General features: G+C 52.7%; 1 protein-coding gene across 2 annotated transcripts in view; it reads left to right on the top strand.

Annotated features, from left to right (window-relative positions):
- The window catches only part of SEZ6 (seizure related 6 homolog), a 42,689-nt gene that overhangs the window by 7,672 nt on the left and 17,414 nt on the right, over nt 1–17,603 (top strand). For both annotated transcript variants that reach the window (XM_039886109.1, XM_039886110.1), the window contains exons 2-3: nt 12,568–13,230; nt 13,680–13,813. In XM_039886109.1, coding sequence (XP_039742043.1) covers nt 12,568–13,230; nt 13,680–13,813 — 797 coding nt within the window. The remainder of the gene's footprint in view (nt 1–12,567; nt 13,231–13,679; nt 13,814–17,603) is intronic.

Below are 17,603 nucleotides of genomic sequence, written 5' to 3'. Positions count from 1 at the left end.
CCCCCCTTTGCATGCTGGCTCCTTATTAAAGGCATAGAAGCAGACCCTGCCCCTCTCCACTTTCAGCCCAGATCCCTCTTTCCCTCCATAGCTTCTTCCTCCCTCCCTCCCAGCCCGGCAGCTGAGCACTAGCTCCTTTGTCCCCCTGCTAAGCCACCTGCTAAGTGTTTGGCCACGATCCCACCAGCCAGCAGGTGCCCAGGGAGTCCAAGAGCCTGGGAGGGGGGATATTGGGCAATGTGAAGAACCAAGTTATGCCTCAAGGAGGAGGGGCAGCCCCAAAGGAAGAACATAATTAGAAGAATGTTGGTCAAGGAGACAGGACCCCAGGGTTTAAACCGAATATTGGCTTTTGCTGGCTGGGTGACCTTGGGCAAGTTCTGTCACCTTCCTGTGCCTCAGTTTCCTTGGGAATTCATAGTGCCCATCCCACCTCTTTCACAGAACAGCATCAGGATCAAAGGAAATCAGAGGGAGTAGTGACGGGAAAGAAACTGAAAGCCCTGCTTGAGGGGAGGGCCCTCCAATAGCTCAAGCTATCCAATACCAGGAATCAATATGTAATCAATAGAGGGGCTGGATCAGAAGCTGGCACAGCCCAGGGCTGGACTGTTGAGGCAGAGATGGGATGTGATTGTCAGCTGGTCCAGGTCTGACCAGGAAAGTGAGCCTAGCAATGCAAAGGGATGAAGATTGGGTTCAGGATGCTTCCAAGGGCCTCCACCCTGGCTCATTGCTCTGATGGACATTGTCTTAGACATCATTTACACCCAGCAAGGGGATGTGCTGGTGATTTGAAACACCTGGTCTGGCAGCTGACAGGACCCCCCTGTTGTGAGGCCATATTTTCTGGTTGGTCAGAGGAAATAGAGGAGATGGAAGAGTTACTTTTTGAGGGTAGAAGAGCCCCTGGCATCTACAGGCAAAAGTGTGAAGGTGGGACCAAGCAAGGCACACACAAGAGAAGTCATTCGTGCATTTGCTTATCCAGCCTCACTAGTCCACCTCCCCTCACTGCTCACTCGGTTCGTGCTCCTCTCCTGGCAAAGCCCTACCTCTGCCCTACTGGATCCAGTCACCTCCCTCCCATGCCCCGCTCCCCCTGCTCTGCCCACCAGCCCAGGCTAGGAAGAAGCCTGCTGCTCAGGTTAGGATGGTTCTCCTGTGGCCCAAGCCACCTGGGTGGTGTCCTGTGTCTAGTCTGCTGTACCTGTATCCCTAATGCTGCCCCTGCTGTCCCTGGTTCTTCCCTGCCTCGGGCCTCAAGCAGATGAGTCTGGAGAAGACAGTGTGGGAGGACTTAGCCCTCTCAACTCAAGGTGTTCACACACTGAGATTGGCAGAGTCCTTGGAGGTCAAAGCAAGGTTGGGGTAAGAAGACTAAGGGGTCGGGAGCTGCACAGCTGGGCCCATCTGGTGTTCTTAGGAGTGTGGGGAGAAGCTCCAGATGTGCAGATAGTCATATCTGTGTACATCTCTGCCTGGCTTGTCCATCTATTCCTGGGTGTCTGTGTCCATATATCCCTGCATTTCTGTACCCTTCTTACTCTGCATCCTGGGACTGTGGCCCTTGGTGTAGACAGCAGGCCCCAGCTCAGGCTGGTTTCTCCCCTCCCCAGACCGCCCCCCTCCACTTGATTCCTCTCCCATATTGGGCTCCACTGACCCCTCAAGGAGACTCATAGCTGGAGCTGTTGCTGCTATTTTTAGCCTCTCTGCACCCCTCCCCTCCCCCACTCAGGCTTGCTGGGGAAGTGGGGAGGACAGGCTGAGCTTGGGGAGCCTCACAGGCTAGGGTTCTGAGGAGAAAGGGGAGCCTGGGATCATTGACAGGTGCAGGGCCACACCCTGGGACAGGTTAGGCTCCATTCCACCTGTTTAGGGCTGAAAGAAGGTCTCAGGCTGTCCTTCCTCTGCCCCCTCTAAATCCCTAAGGACAGAGCTCAGGCCTCCAATGACTCTTCCCCAGGCCATTTAGAAATAAGGCCAGACCACCTGGGTCTCCCCTATAGAAGCTAGAGAGGCAGAAAGGGGCTCAAAGTGTCATGAAGTCAGGGAAGAGGCATAGCTGGATGAGCTTACAACTCCCACCAAGGGATGGACCTCTGGTACTGCCCTGGCACTTCCTAGAGGGTTTTCAGGTCCCTGCTATGGCTCAACTCTGCCAAAAGGCCACCACTGGAGCCCCTTGTCCTCTAGGCCCTTGGGGCTTCTGGGTTTCACCCCACCACTGTCCCAGCTGGTCCGAAAACTGATACCAGCTGGGAGGGGTAGAGTACAGCAGTTCAAGGGGTCTAAACCTAAAGACCAAGGAGAGAGGTAGCCCTGGCCCCTCAGAGCATGAGTCTGCCCTCTGGGCGCAGGCTGCCCTTGCTTTCAGAGGTCTTTTGTTCTAGCATCAGTACTGTCTGTCTCTCAAGCTCAGCAGGGTAGGGATGGCCCCAGGTCAGCCTCCTGGCCCAGCTACACCATCTCCCTCAGCTATCTGATCCTATTTCTTTATCTGTGGGATGGGGAGGATTATCAATCAGATAATGTAGGCAAGTGGGCCAGCAGAACAGGCACACAGTAGGTGCTCTAAAATGTTAAATCTCTCCCTAGGTCTTTTTCTCACACCTCCATCCCCCACCTCTCACTTTGTGCCACCCCCAGGCACATGCTCATACATGCTTACTTGCATACTCACATGCTTGCACACACACAGCCGAGCCCTCCGGATGCTCAACAAATACTGATCAGCAGATGGAGATGAGACTGGGGTCCAGTCCCATACAGAAAGTGGCAAGTCAACAGAGCATAGTCCCCTGACTTGCCAAGTCCCTTTCACCTTCAGTGCTGCCCATCAGGAGGCTCTATCAGCCCCTAGGGTTGGCCACTAATAACAGGGGGACTATGACTCTCTGCTCCACACACCCAAAGACTTTTTAAAAAGCCAGATAGGCCCAGAGAGGGCAAGGTAAACCCAAGGTCACACAGCCTGTCAGTGGCAGAGCTACCTCTGGTGACCTCCAGGAGAGAAAAAACCTACCTCAGCATTAAAGGCGAGGGCAGCCTGGGTATCTGGGCTCATGGCCCCTCCATCCCTAACCAACTCCCCCAATCCATCTCTTCCCAAATGCAGCTGACAAAAGCAGCCACAGGGCAAAAGTCGCAAGGTCAGAGAGATGACTTTGGCCCTAATACACAGAAAAAGCCTCTTCATCTGACCTAAAGGCCATAAAACCTTAGGGATACTGGGCTGGTCATTCATCTCAGAGGTAGACACAGATGCTGGGAACAACCTCAATGGTGTTGGCTTTTGATCTTCAGGGTCGGGTCTGGGAGGTGGCAGCAGCTCAGAAATGTTGGTCTGGGGCCCAGGATGGTACTTGCTCTCAGGCTCTGGCACCTTATGGCCCTATCTTTCTGGGCTCAGTGGCTAGGAGGGACTGTCCTTGACAGATGCCTGGAGCTGGGCAGGGGACAGAGGTTGGAAGGGATGGATACTCCTCCCTAGATCACCCCATCCCCAACTTCACCAGTGAACTAACTTCACAGCCTTCCTCATTCCAGCTGACGTTTCCAAGGTTTTCCACTCAGAAAATAGATCCCTGCTGTTGACTAGGTGGTGGTGGGAGCTGTTGGTGCTGAAGGAGGGCTGACCTGAGCACTAGCTGAGGGGCATGCCCCTCCCTTGCTCTGGCCACACTGTTGAGAGTTGGCATAATCAGTGGAGTAAGGCAATTGGTTGGTTTACCTGGCCAGTGAGGGAAATGGTCCCCAGCTGTTCCTCCCTCTCTTTCTAGGGTGGGGATCAGTTCTATTGTCCCCACCTCCAAGGCCAGCCCCTGTTTCTCCCTCAACCCCTGCTTCAGGCCCCCAGCTCCTGTGCCACCTGTGTCACCTGCCCAGCCCCAGGAACTGTGGTCAGGCAGAGCCAGGGCCCTCAGGCCCCTAGGGCCAGCAGGCAGGCAAGAGGGGGTAACTAACGCAAGGCCAAGGCCGGAGGGGAAGGTGTAGAGCGCAGCAGGTGACGCTGTAGCAAAGGCCTCATTAATCACCTCTCCAGCCCCCAGCTCTGCAGTGGCAAGACCATATTAGATTTTAAATTGGAAAGCAGAAAACGTGGCAGTTAGCTGGAAGCTCTCTCTACTCTGGGCTCCTGGTCACAGACTCCTAGAAGGCAGTGGGGAGAAGAGGGAGGGCCCAGCCACAGCCCAGAGCTATTCGCCTTCCTCCCACCCACCCAGAGCCTGAGAGGTTGTGGGGCAGTGAATCTCCCAGGAAGGGTCAAGTTAGGGTCTAAGGAGGGAGCAGAGTAAAATGAAGGGAGTAGAGCAGCAGCTTTGGGAAGAAGAGCATCCCTTCTGGGCTTGAGGACTAAGTGAAGCCAGGTTCCAGGGTGTGGTGTCCATGGACAAGGACAAATGGTAATGACTTGTGGCCCATGCATGTGTCTGGTCCTGCACACACACACATGCACACATGTTCATATGAAGCAGCATCTCCCTGCAGTAGAAATTTTGAGCCCAGGCTGTGAAACAGGCTGACCCAGTTCAAACCCCTTATTTGCTGCTTTTCTCCTATATGAACTGGCATGATTCACTTTGCCTCTCAGCCTCAATTCCTTCACATGTAAAGTGTAAAATATGGATTTCAAGCACAAAAGGCTGCCGCTCCAGGAGGAAGATAGCTCTTTAAGAGGTCCATGCTTAACCCATAGGGGGTGCTCAATAAATGTGAGTGACCTCCCCGGGCCCCAAGGCCAAGCAGCTGCTCTGCTGCTGGGGTAGTGGCCAAGCCAGTCCCCTGTGGTCCTGACTGGGCAGTGAGGTAGGGACAAGTCAACAGAGCACAGCAGGCATCATCATGGAACAGTCATACACCCTGGCCCCATCCTGGGCCAAATCACACAAGGCCAAGTGTTCCTGGCTGTCCTCCATCCATAAAATCTCCTAAACTAGCTCTACCTGATCTCTAAAAGTTGCCTATTGAATATCCCATCCCTCAGAACACTAGCGCTCCGCCAAGGCTGAGAAGCAAACATCACTGGGCAGGGGGGACACTTACCTTCCTACACCCTGAAAAACCTTCTTTATGAAAAACCTAAAGAAGTCCCAGGGCTTCTTGTCATTTCTCCCTGCCGAACCACAGTCCCTAGTTTTCTCAGGCATAAAGGAAGGGAGAAGACACTCCACCCCATCTTAATTCTTCTCTGGGGACCCCCACACTAGGCTCTCCCCTTCTGAGAGGTGGCGAACACTGCAGGGTTGAGAGGTCTGGTAATGGAGTTATGCTTTCCATTATGGTAGCCACTAACCAATCACATGTGGTTATTTAAGTGTAAACTCATTAACATGAAATAAAATTTGAAATTCAGTTACTCAGTCTAACTAGCCACATTTCAAGTAGTCAGTAGCCATGTATGGCTACTGGCTCCCATATTGGATACACGGGTATAAAATATTTCCATCATCGCAGAAAGTTTTATTAGATAGCACTGCTGTAGGGCTGGCCAGCCTCTGGGTTTGAATCTGACACATCCAAACTGGTAACTTGGGAACTGCACTCCCCTGGATCCCAGTTTATTCATCTGTAAAATAGGATAAAACAAGTTATATGGAAATTAAATGAGTTAATTCAGGTAAAGTACTTAGAATGGTGCTAGGTGTGTGGTAAATGCTCAGTAAACAGTAGCATTCAATATTTTTATTCATAGAGACTTTTTCGTGGCTCACAGGATCCTGGAATGTGAAAACTGGTAGGATCCTTACATATTTATTCCATTTTACTGTTGGGGAAATTGAGGCTGGAGTTGGGGAAGTGATTTCACAGAGGGACCTAGCCTGTTAGGGGCAGGACCAGTGAGGCACCTACCTACCTGGCTGTCGCCCACTACCCCCACCCATGCTCCTGTCATCTGGCAAGAAGATACCAACCCTGGAGATATCTAAACCCAGGGTGACTCACCACCCCAGCCCATGGTGAGGGAAGTAGCTGTCCTGGCACCTCAGGAAGCAGCGTGCTCTCTGTCCCTGGGTATGCCCCCAGTATGCCACGGATGGTGGACAGACCAGAGTATTAGAGGGTTTGCGCTTCAGATCAGTTGGGCCAGATGCTCTCCGAGCCCCAACATCCTGAGTCCTAGCCTTGCCCTAAGTTTGCTGTGTGACCTGGGACTCAGTTTCTTCCTAAGTAAATGAGGGAGCGATGAGACACTCAAAAAGGCTACAAGGACTCAGATTCTAGGATCAGCCACTTCTTTGCTGGAAGCCTGGCCAAGAGGAGGTTCCCCTATTCATATCTGTACTTCAGATTTGACTGGACTGCCAGGGGTTGACCAAGAGAAGGTAGCAAGAAGGTGTGACAGGGAGTGGTCAGTGACTGGGGAAGGGGAGGGTAGTCTGGGGCTGGGGGACCCACCAGCTTGTGCCAGCAGACACTCTGCATCAATTGCCAGTTGGGGCTGTACTGGAACACTGCCAAAGGCTGGCTGCCCATCTACCCCTGCATGCCCCTGCTCACCCCTGCTGGCCAAGCGCCAGGTGCTTTGGGGAGCAGAGAACCTTCCACATATGTAGACAGGCAGAATCCTGGCTTGGAAACTGTGTGCCCCAAGTCCACCCTTCACTGTGCCTAGCACCAAGGGTCAGCATTTGTTTACAGAGATATGGGAAGAGATGTCTTGGACTGGATCCTTGCCCATAGACACAAGCTTTACATGTTTTGAGGTCCCACCAGGTCAGAGGAGGGAGCTATTGTCACCCACTGGGCCAGGAAGAGATGCCTCCCCAGAGCGGGGATAGAGGCTAGGCCTGGTGGGATGGGGAAGGTTTGACGAGACAAAGTAGTGAGCAAATGTGCCAGAAGAAGGAAGGCACCTATTCTGGCAGAGAAGTTCTCTTCGAGTATATCTTTGTGCCCATCCCAACCACTGCCCTTCCAGGACACCACCAGGACTTCCTTCTCCATCACCCAGAGCTGCAGGGCCCCCAGCACGAGTGCCCTTGGATAGTGGCAGCCAAGCTGGTGGGGAGATAGGAGGCCCCAGGAGCTACAGCTGAGGGCCAGTGGGAACAATGGACAAAGCTGAGCTGTGGTGCTGCCCAGCTCTTGGTTCTGCTCCCAGGCTTGCCATTCATTAGCTGTGTGACCTTGGACAAGCTAATTAACCATTCTGGGCTTCAGTGTTTTTATCTCTAGGGATAATGACCCAAACTTCCCTGGAGTAAGGGGAGGACAAAATGACATGTGAGGGTGCTAAGTGCATGGTCAGCACACAGTACTGAGTGATAGCAGCTGTTAGCAGCCCCAGCTGCCTGGCTCCAGACCACAGGACTGTGTCCATTCTGGCTCTGCCATATCTTCTAGGTAAACCTTGGAGCAGCCACATCCCAGCTCTGTGCCACAGTTTCTCCATTTGTCGAACAGGGCTTATATTGCCTTCCCTTTTAATATAAGTAGTTGGACAGCTGCAAACCTACCTCAAATGCAGGAACACTGTAGGGATAATTAATTCAGTAACACATGAAATCAGAAGCCTTTAGAACTGGACCTCAGGCCTCAGGGACCCTATTTGGCCCTGCCAGCCTGTAGCTGGGGCCCCTCAGTTCAGTGGGCAGAGTTGGCCCAGTGAAATTGTCACTGGGAGACCAGGCGCTGGCTCTAGGGGACTCAGATTCTCTTACTCCCAGGGCTCCTCTTCCTTCCTCCAGGCTCTGGGATAATGGGGGTCTGAAGGGGCTGGGCCCTCACTAATCCCCTATTAAAACTTGAAAAGAGCCAGAGAACCTCCAGAATAAACTCATTAACTTTTATGGGCTAATAAATGGAACCCATTAAATTCTCATTCTCCCTATGCTGGGCCAGCTTAACCTCCAGAACCCAGAGAAATGGGCTCCCTGCCCACTGTATCCCCCAGGCTTCCCCCATACCTACCTGCAGTCATGCCCCTCCCCCAGCTGAGAGCTGGTGCTGTTGCCAGAAGGAGGAGATCAAGCCTGACACCTCAGAGCTCTGAGTTCTCCTCCTATGTCTATGTCAGAGGGTCCAGCAGCTTAGGCCCTGGAGAGAGAATGTCTGGCACCTCTGCAGGGCTGCCAGAGTGACAGGAGGTTCCCCTTGCCCTTGCAGAGAATGGCATTGGGCTGGAAAATGAGAGCATACACCTGTCTAGATGGCTCTCACCAAACCCAAGATGTCTCCACTCTACAGATAAAGAAACGGAGGCTAGAGTGGGCAGCCCCTGCCCAGGTCACACAGCTGGTGAAGCATAGATTTGGGATTGGAACATGAGATATTTCCGGCCTATGGTAGAGAAAGAGCTGCAGAAAAATAGCACCAAAGGGTCAGCCAACCTGTCCTTGAATGGCATCTGGAGTTGTAAACTGTTGCCTTGTGCAGTGGTTCCCCCAGACAGGGACACTGCATAATGACTCTGACCCTTCATCACCACCTCCACACAGACCAATTCCAGCTCCATAGCTCACCAGCACTGTGACCCTTGGCAGCCTCCTGGGCCTCACTGAGCCTCAGTTACCCGCTCTATAAGACAAAGACAATAACACCTACATAGCTGGATGCTATGAAGAGGAGTCCCTAGTTGTATGGCTTCCCGTAAAAATCAGCTAGATCCCCCTCCCCCATTCCAATCCCAGCCTGTTGGGGGTGGGATACATGGGCCCTCATCTCTACCTTCACCCAGCTGGGCCCTGAGGAGCGGGTGGCAGGGCAGGAGGCCTTCCCTGGGAGGCCCAGGCTGGGGCTGGTGGGAGGGGGCCTTCAATCTCAAGAGGGGCAACAGGAGGTGGCATGGGCGGGAGGCAGGAGCGGGAGAGAATCCATTGGGGAGGCATCTTGAATGGCTCATTAGTGCCGATGAAAGCCTTTTTTCATTTTGTCTAAATACTTTAAACAGGGCTCCCTCCGATGTCTATTTGCATAGCTTAAGAGCTAATGTAGGGGGGAGGGCCCAGGGCAGCAGCAGAGGCAGGGCCACTCCAGGGCTGGGGGCTTCCAGGAAGCTCCAGGCCTCCTTTGCTGTGGGGAGAGTGGTGGAGAGAGGGGTATGGTGTTTCTCAGACCCAGCCCACTTGGAAGATGCAGCCCCCAGCCTAGGGGCAAAGAGGAAGGGAGGGGCGAGTACATTCCTATGTTCTGGCACTAGGTAAACTGGGCAGGTGGGGATCATGGGGTCTATCTTATTGTGGGCCAAAGCTCTGTCCCCCACAGACATGCAGGACTTGAAGGTGGCTGCACTTTGCAGGGGTGGTGCAGTATTGCACTCTACACGGAGGCTACACATAAGGAACACCGTCTCCCAGAGAGGAGAGGCCCCACTCTAGAAGCCTGCCTCAGTATTGCCCTGACCAGGGGCTGCCCAGCCTTGAAGTATGGCTTTTCCCTCAGTGCCCCAGGGAAACTGCTATTTAGAGCGTTCAGATTCTCATAAAACCTCTCCAAAGTGCCTATTTTATCGCCAAGGACACAAAAGCTTGCCCAGGTTCACATGACTTTTAAGTGACAGAGCTGACATTTGAACCCAAGTATGTGTGACTCTGTGACTCAGTGTTGCTGGGTCTCTGGTTTGGGTTCCATACTCAGATATGCCCCCAGGTGGGGGCAACCTGGGTCCCAACCAGAAGGTTTCCTGAGGGCCCCACCTGATTCAGGCTCAACTCAGGTCTCAGATGCCAGAAACTCTGGCCCCAGCTCCACTTCTAACCTACATGAGACTTAGGACAAGTCCATTCCTCTCTCTGGGCTAGAGTATACTCTGCTGGGTAGCTCTTGTCTCTTGTCCCGTGAGATCAGTTGGTATGGAAAGACTAAGGCTTTGAAGCCAGATTAACGTAGGTTCAAATCTCAGTTCCACCACTGTACCACTGGGCAAGTCCTCATCTCACCTCTCTTTGCTTCAGGGTCTTGGGCTATAATGTGGGAATAAGATTCCCATCTCATAGAGTTGTAGAGTCGATTAAATAACACAAGATCTGGGGACAGCCTGACTCAGTGTGTGGCATACTATAGGTGCCTGGTAAGACTGGGCATCTGGGCCCCTGACGTGTCCTTCCATTGACCACTGCACCACACTCTCCCCTTTTGTCAGTCTTTGCACCTTTAAACTCAGTTAAGCCAGGCTGAGAAAAACCCAGGAATGCAAGTGGGAAGTTACGGGAAGGGCTTCAGGCTTCCATCAGAGTCAACCAGGCTGTCTGGAGATGCCCTCTCCCCAGAAATGGCTTGTTTCCCTGAGATTATCTTACCCTCTCTGACAGTGGGTGGCACCCTCCGGGACCAAGAGGCAGCTGATTGCCGAATCAATTTGCTCGTTTGATATGCTATCTCAATCCCATTTAACCAAGTGTTCAGTCCCCCCAGATAACACAATCAGTGCAATCGACAGTGACGGGAGGTGCCCATTAGCTCTGCTCCATTGCCCAGCACCCACCTGGCAGCCCACGGGAGGAGCTGGCCCCACTATGGTCCCTTCCTGAGACAGAGGATCTCTTTGCACGCCCTCTCCCAATGAAGAATCCCACAGGTAACTATCCTGGGAGCCACGGGCCACATCTCCTATTAGGCAATCCTGGAAGGGGACACTGGAGCCCCAGGGGCTGATGAGAAAAGCTCCTCTTCCTGTGACATGCTAAGATCAGTCTCAGCTCACCTGGCAAAGACCACATGACATCTGGGGAGGTGGGTAAAGAGAGTAGCCCTGTCCTGGAATGTCACAGGCACTGCCTCTACCTCCCATCCCTGACTCAGATGAAAGACACAGGGCACTGGCAACCATCTGCTCCAGGGGGTATGGGCCTGGCTAGGCATCTAGTTTAGGCAGTGTTGTCAGTGTCTGAACGAAATGCCAAGGCACAGATGGGCTACTTTAGTAAGCATCCCCAGATAGGGGTTGGTCCTGGTTTCTCAGGGCGTTGGGGCACCAAAGCCCCTCTAACCCAGAGGAATGGAGAGCCCTCTGACCTGTACCCACCTTCCCCACCCCAATTTCCTCCCTCCTCCCATTTGTCTGACACATCAGAGCTGCCATAGTCTCTTGAACAGAATGTAGGCCATCTGCCACTTCCTCATGCCTGCCAATCCATGGGGCGGGTGTGAGCCTGTGGAATGACAGCCCCACCACCAGACATGCAGAGGAACCGACCTTCTCCTTGCAAACTCTATCTCACTCTGGCTGTATTTCCCTTCAAGTCCTCAGGCAGCCATTTTGAGAGGTATTAGAATCAGAATATCCTCCCAGCTTTCTCAGAGCTGGCAAAATTCTATATGAGCTGAACCTGGAGCCAGCATCCATTGACCTTTTCCTGGTAGTCAAGGATCTGGGGAGCCTAGTGGGCCACAAGCAGAATATGTATTATCTCTCCAGCTAAGAGGTTGAACAAGTCAATATAATCAATAACAGAGCAACCACAGACCAACAACAGCAAATAAGTTGCATCTTCCATAGCCTATCTAATCCACTGGTAGTGGCTGCCTGGATAACTGTTCTGAGAAGGATTCTGAAGTCCCATGTGACTTCAGCAAGAAATAACCAAAATTGGTTAACAATGTCTGCCATGGATTAGGGGTGGGTAGGTAGCATGGCGGATGACCCTTCTATCCCTACTTTGGACCCTGGCTAGTGTCACAAGAAAAATAAAGGGAATTCAGAGAGATATAGCAAATGGGGAAGGGAAGTAATATTACCTCAGTTAATTCTAAAAAGGAACTCCATTTTACAGTTGAGAAAACTAAGGTTCAGAGAGTTTAGGTTATTTGCCTGAGGTCACGGAGCCCCAAAGTGATGGATTTGGAATTTGAAGCCACATCTGCCTTACTCCAGAGGTTGGCTCTTCCTACTCTGTTCATATTTATGTCCTAGAAGGACCGGGAAAAAAGAAAGAAAGGAAAGAGACTAAAGAAATGACTGAGAAATGAGAGAGATGGGACAATGAAACCTAATGGAACCCTAAGAAAGATGTCATAAACCCAATAGGGAAATCCAAAATAAAATCCCAAATATATGAAGCATTTCCTAAGACTAATGATCAGCAGTTTCACTAAGAACAGAAAATGAACTTTAACGAACTATAATCTCAGGTAGAACAGTCACTGTGGTGGAGGTGCTCTTGCTAAGGGTGTCATCTCAGGTCAAATAACTGGCCATGTGACTTTGAGCAAGTCACTTCCTTTCTTTGACCTGTTTCCTCATCAGTAAGATAAGGCCTTTGAGCTACATTAGGGGTGGCAAATATTTGTCATGTTGGTCTGAGGAATTAAGCATGGCTGCCTGGAGTGCTGTGTTGAGAAGGATTCTGAGGCCAAATCTGAGAACAACAGGAAATAGTGCAATGATAGATAGCAATGTTCACCTCTAGAATTGGAGGGGAAAGGATATCTCATGTACCATCCTTGAATATGTGATATCATCTCACTTTCAGCTCTAAAATTCTATAGCTCCATGATTCTCAATGGTGAGCATACTCCCCAGGGCTCTCTGTCAAAAGAGAGATGCCTCTCCTACTGCCTGGACTGGGTGTGATGCTGCTCTCTGTGGGGAAGGGGGATAACCTCTGATCATTATTATTTCAGGACTCTCCTCAGAGGCCCCAACCATGGGGGAAGGTCAGGCCCCAGGCCTCGAGGAGATGGATGGAGAGCTGACAGCAGCCCCCACACCTGAGCAGCCAGAACGAGGTGTCCACTTCATCACAACCGCCCCCACCTTGAAGCTGCTCAACCATCACCCACTGCTTGAGGAGTTCCTACAAGAAGGGCTGAAGACAGGAGAGGAGGAGCTGAGGCTGGCACTGCCTTTCCAGCCTGACCCACCTATGCCATACACCCCAAGTCCCCTTCCCCGCCTGACCAACCAGGACAGCCGCCCCGTCTTCACTAGCCCCACTCCGGCCATGGTTGCAGCGCCCACTCAGCCCCAGTCCAGGGAAGGACCCTGGAGCCTGGAATCAGAGCCCACTGTGCTTCATACCACAGCTCCCCTACCTTCAGGGCCCAGCATGGTAGTACCTACCGCAGGCCCAGGGGAAAGGCCCAGTACTACACCCCCTAGCAGAGCATGGACTCCAACCCAAGAGGGTCCTGGAGACATGGGCAGGCCGTGGGCTCCAGAGATCATATCCCGGACCGCAGGGCTTGGGATCGAGAGAACCACTGCGACCTCCACAGCCTCAGGGGATGATGAGGAGACCACCACCACCATCATCACCACTGCTATCACCACAATCCAGCCACCAGGTCAGCTAGCTACTTGATGGCTTGCAGATCTAGAAATGGGGGATGGGGGAGCTGCAGGGCCCCTAAATTCCTCTCTCCATCACTGTGCCAGCCTGTTTCGCCCTTTGGTACTAAGGGCCAGAATGCAGGAGGCATGTGGATTGGAACCAGATAGACCTCGGTTCAAATCCTTATTGGAAGCAACTACTAGACCCTTGGAATTTTATTTAAGCTCTCTGAGCCTCATCTGTAAAACAGCGGTAGGAATACTTACTTCACTGACCCATCATGAGAACTAAGATTACACACAGTAGGTACTCAAGAGAAGATGGTCCCTTTCTTTAAATGGGAGAATAGATGTCCCAAGAGGTGGGCTTCAACACACACACACACACACACACACACGTCAGCCTAAATTGGACCCCCTATGCTAGGGTTGGGCTTAGCCTGTGTCTCCTCCTGCCTCTCAGGCCCTTGTAGCTGGAATTTCTCAGGCCCAGAGGGCGTTCTGGACTCCCCCACAGCCCCCAGCTCACCCTCTGATGTTGGTCTGGACTGTTTCTACTACATCTCTGTCTATCCTGGCTACGGTGTGGAAATCAAGGTGAGTGACTTAGATCCGGCAGGGGCAAAGCAAGGGCTGGTGTGCTATCTTTCCAGAAAGGTGCCATGGGGGGAGGTGGGGAAACTCAGGAGTATCTTTTGGAGGGGAGCCTTGGGCCAGGGCTAGGTGATGGGCTTAAAGCACGGTCGGATACTAGACCAAGGAGCGAAGAGGCTCCTGCTCTCCTTCAGCAATGTCCTAGGCTAAGAGGGGCTATAGCGTGCCCATCCTCTTCCCCCCGGGGTTTGATCAGGGGCTCAGGAGAACCTGAAGAGGGATGTCCAGCCCCAATGAGCAGAGGAACGGGTGAGTGTCTGAATCCATGTGGCTGAGTAGAAAGAACACAGGGGGGCCTGGCTGGGCCCGAAAGCCATTCACTCATTTATCTACTCTTATTCCTTCAGCAAATATTCCCTGAGCAGCTCCTGTGGGCCAGGCCCTGTGCTGGCTCCTAGGATGCAGAATTGGGAAAACAGACATAGCCACAGCATCAGAGAGGTGACCGGTGGTGGAGGAGTCAAACTGACAGCCCCAACCTCCTGCCCCTACCTCTCTAGGCCATCTCATCCCTTTTCATCTTTAAATTCTCTCTTAATCCCAAAACCTGAGCAAGCAGGACCTCACAGATATGCCAGGCTCCTCAACCTCCACATGCCCCAAACCTAGCTCTTCCTTTTTGTTCCTTTAGCCTGTTTGCCACCCCACTCCTGTCTTCATAGACTGACCTGAACCATTCGGAAACCAGGAAGAGACCATCACAATGCAATATGGATGGTGTCCGTGAAGCTGTGCAATGTGAGGTCAACTTGGCTCTTCCCTTTCTCTCTTCTCCCAGTCCCATCAACTCACACCCACGTTCTAACACCATGACACTCCCCAGAACTCAGATTGGCCTGCTTCTCTCCCTCCATCACAACCATATGCTTCAGGCGCCAGTATCCCTCCCCCCGATGATGCAGTGGCCTCCTCACCAGTCACCCCACTCTCACTTGCCCCCTACTATCCTTCCTTCACCTACACTACAGTTATTTTTCTCAAACAAAATCAGTCCGACCTCGACACCTCCTCTGAATCCAGGCCAGTCCCCCTGGGCCCATTTTGAGCCACTTTCTCCCTCGTTCTCTTTTCTCCCTTTGCGCTGAACAGCTTGCAGCCAACCAAATGGGCCAAGCCCACTTTCCCCTCAAGCCCCAATTGCACATGCTGGTCCCTCTGCCTGAGAGAGCCATCCTACTATCCCCTCCCTGAGGACTTAACCCAGCCCTCACTTTCTCTGGGAATTATCTCCTGGTCCCCAAAGCCTGGGGCTTCCATCATCCTGGGTCTTATCAGTCTGCCTTCTATCAGTCTGTTTATAGTTGTTCATTTCCTCAGCTAGCCTTGAGTGTCTTGAGTGGTACCCTGGAATAAGGGGCCCAGAATGGGTTCTCCACGGACTAACTGAACAAATGGACATGTGAATGGAGAAAAGAAGGAATTAGGCAACAGTTGAGAAATCAGGCTGGCAACTGAGGAGTACAGGGAATGGGGCAGAGGGAGGAGTCCAGGGAACAGGGCAGCACTACCTGACCTCCACTCTTAGCCTGCTCCCTACCCATCCCAAAGCTCCTGGATCCCAACCTAGAGCCAGCTATACCTGTCTGGGGCAGCATCCCAGCCCTCCTCTCTGGGAAGGTCAGGTCCAGGCCTTTGAGCCTGGCCCTGCGGTGGGGGGGCTGTTTCCTACTACTGGTGGGCCTCTCCCCTTCTTTCTGTAACTGTTTATTCCTGGTCTGCCAAGCCCTTGCCCCTCACTTTGGGCTGACTGGGAGGGTAATTAGGAACAGCCACCATCACCCCCCAAGCCATTAGCGCTCAGTGCCACTTAATTAAGGTAATTAATGTAAAATCATCACCTAATGAGAGGTGGTACCGGCTGTGGCTCACCGAGTAGAAGGCACCAGCTGCAGGTGTGGGAAAGAAGGTGGGAGGGGGCAGATGCCAGGCTGGGTGTCCCCTGCACGCCTGGGCTGGCTACACCTGCCCCAGAAGCCTACCACCCCAATCCGAGGCCCACTGGGCCAGGCTGGGCTCAGTCCTAGTACTCTCCACCACAAAGAGGTGAGATGTTGGTTCTGCCTGACCCGGCCCTGACCCGGCCCTGACCCAGGCATAAGCCCCACTCTAGATGCCCACCCCCCTCATGTAAGCCCTGTGTCTGTTGTCTGCTGCTGCCACATTTTTTTCATCAGAATGCAAAAGCCGTTACCAGGCAACCTTGAGAGGAAGACCTGCCACAGCCCTGGATTGCTGTCAGGAAATGTGGCAGAGAAATGCTGGCCCTACCCTCTAGCAGGCCACTATGGGGCAGAGTCCAAGGGGACCCTGTGGGCCTTTATGGCCTGAGACAAAGTCTGAGGACAAGGCAAGGAGGGCCAGGAGGGGAAGGAACAGAATTAGCCAGGTCAGAGCAGGATTTAAGGTTCTTCTTTGAGGGCCAGTTTGGGCAACCTCTACTCCTATCTAGGCCTCTTGGATGCACTATACAGGCCACTTAGAGACCTGAAGAATTACTGACACTGTAGACCCAATGGCTAGTTGGAAAAACCAAGGTCAGCAAAGAAAGGGAATTGCCCAAGACCACTTAGTTAATCATTAATTAATGTTTTCTGATGAATGAATTTTTCCCATAAATATAATTTGAGCAATTATTAGGTGCTAGGCTCTGTGCTAGGCACCAGGGACACAGCTCTTCACAGTTAGTGGGAGAGTTGGAAATCATAAACAGAATGCTTAGTGCTGTTGGGGATGGGGGTGGGAAGCACAGGGAACTGTGGAAATTCCAGAATGGGTCATACTCTGCCAGGCTGGGGAGTCAGAGAAGGCTTCCTGGAGGTGACAATGCCTGCTTTGAGGCCTGAAGGAGATAAGCCTGGGTTAGAAAGCAGAAGGTATGGCAGACTGGCCCTTGAAGGCTGCTGGGCAGTTTTGGACAAGTGACTTTATTGCATAGGAGCAGGAGGTGGACTTAAAGGTTTCTGGATTACATTCCTACCAGAGGCTGGGCCTGAGAAATGCCCTCCTACCCAGGGCTGGCAACTAGGCTAGGCCATGCTGGGCATTGGAGGTTGGATGAGTAAGGCAGCCGGAAGGCCTAGAAGGCGGCCCACTGCTCCTTCGGGCTTGGGGAAAGGCTTGTGGCTTTTCCCCATCATGAGTAAGCCTCTGCCTGCCCCTCCATGAACTCATGAGGATGGCTCAGTGTCGGCAGAAGGGATGGAATCCAGGAAAAGAGGATGGGAGGAACCATGGGAGGAGAGGAGCATTCTAAGGACCCATAAATCACACCCCTGCTCAGGTCAGCCTGACGTCGTGCTGAAGTCCTGCCGTGTGACCATAGCTCTGGCTAAAATCTGGGGCTCTGAGCAAGACCCTCTCAATCCCCTTTTAGAGAGAAACAGCCTCAGGGGTTCCAGAATTGCTAACAGCCCAAGTCTGGATCACAGCCCCTCACCTCCTGACCGCCACCTCCCTTCAGGGCGCTGCAGCTATTTGTGCCTGCTGAGGCCGAGGTGTCTGAGCTGCCCGCAGGGAAGATGCCAGGTCAGGCCTTCCATGATCAGAGGAGGCTTGCCTGTTTCAGCTGGGGGTTGGGCATTCGGCTAGACTTTCTTGAGAGATCCAGAGAATCCTTCAGGATGAGTACACACAAGCCCCATGGCCCATGCAGGTCCCATCCCTTCTCTAGGCAGACAGTCTTCTTTGAGCGCTCCAGGCCTTTCTGGGCCTGGCACATGCCTCCCACTGTGCT

The sequence above is a fragment of the Pteropus medius genome, unplaced genomic scaffold (assembly GCF_902729225.1).
Source record: "Pteropus medius unplaced genomic scaffold, Ma_sr-lr_union100, whole genome shotgun sequence".
NCBI lineage: Eukaryota > Metazoa > Chordata > Mammalia > Chiroptera > Pteropodidae > Pteropus > Pteropus medius.
The sequence above is the reverse complement of the archived record's forward strand: the minus strand, read 5'-3'. Positions and strand labels throughout refer to the sequence as shown.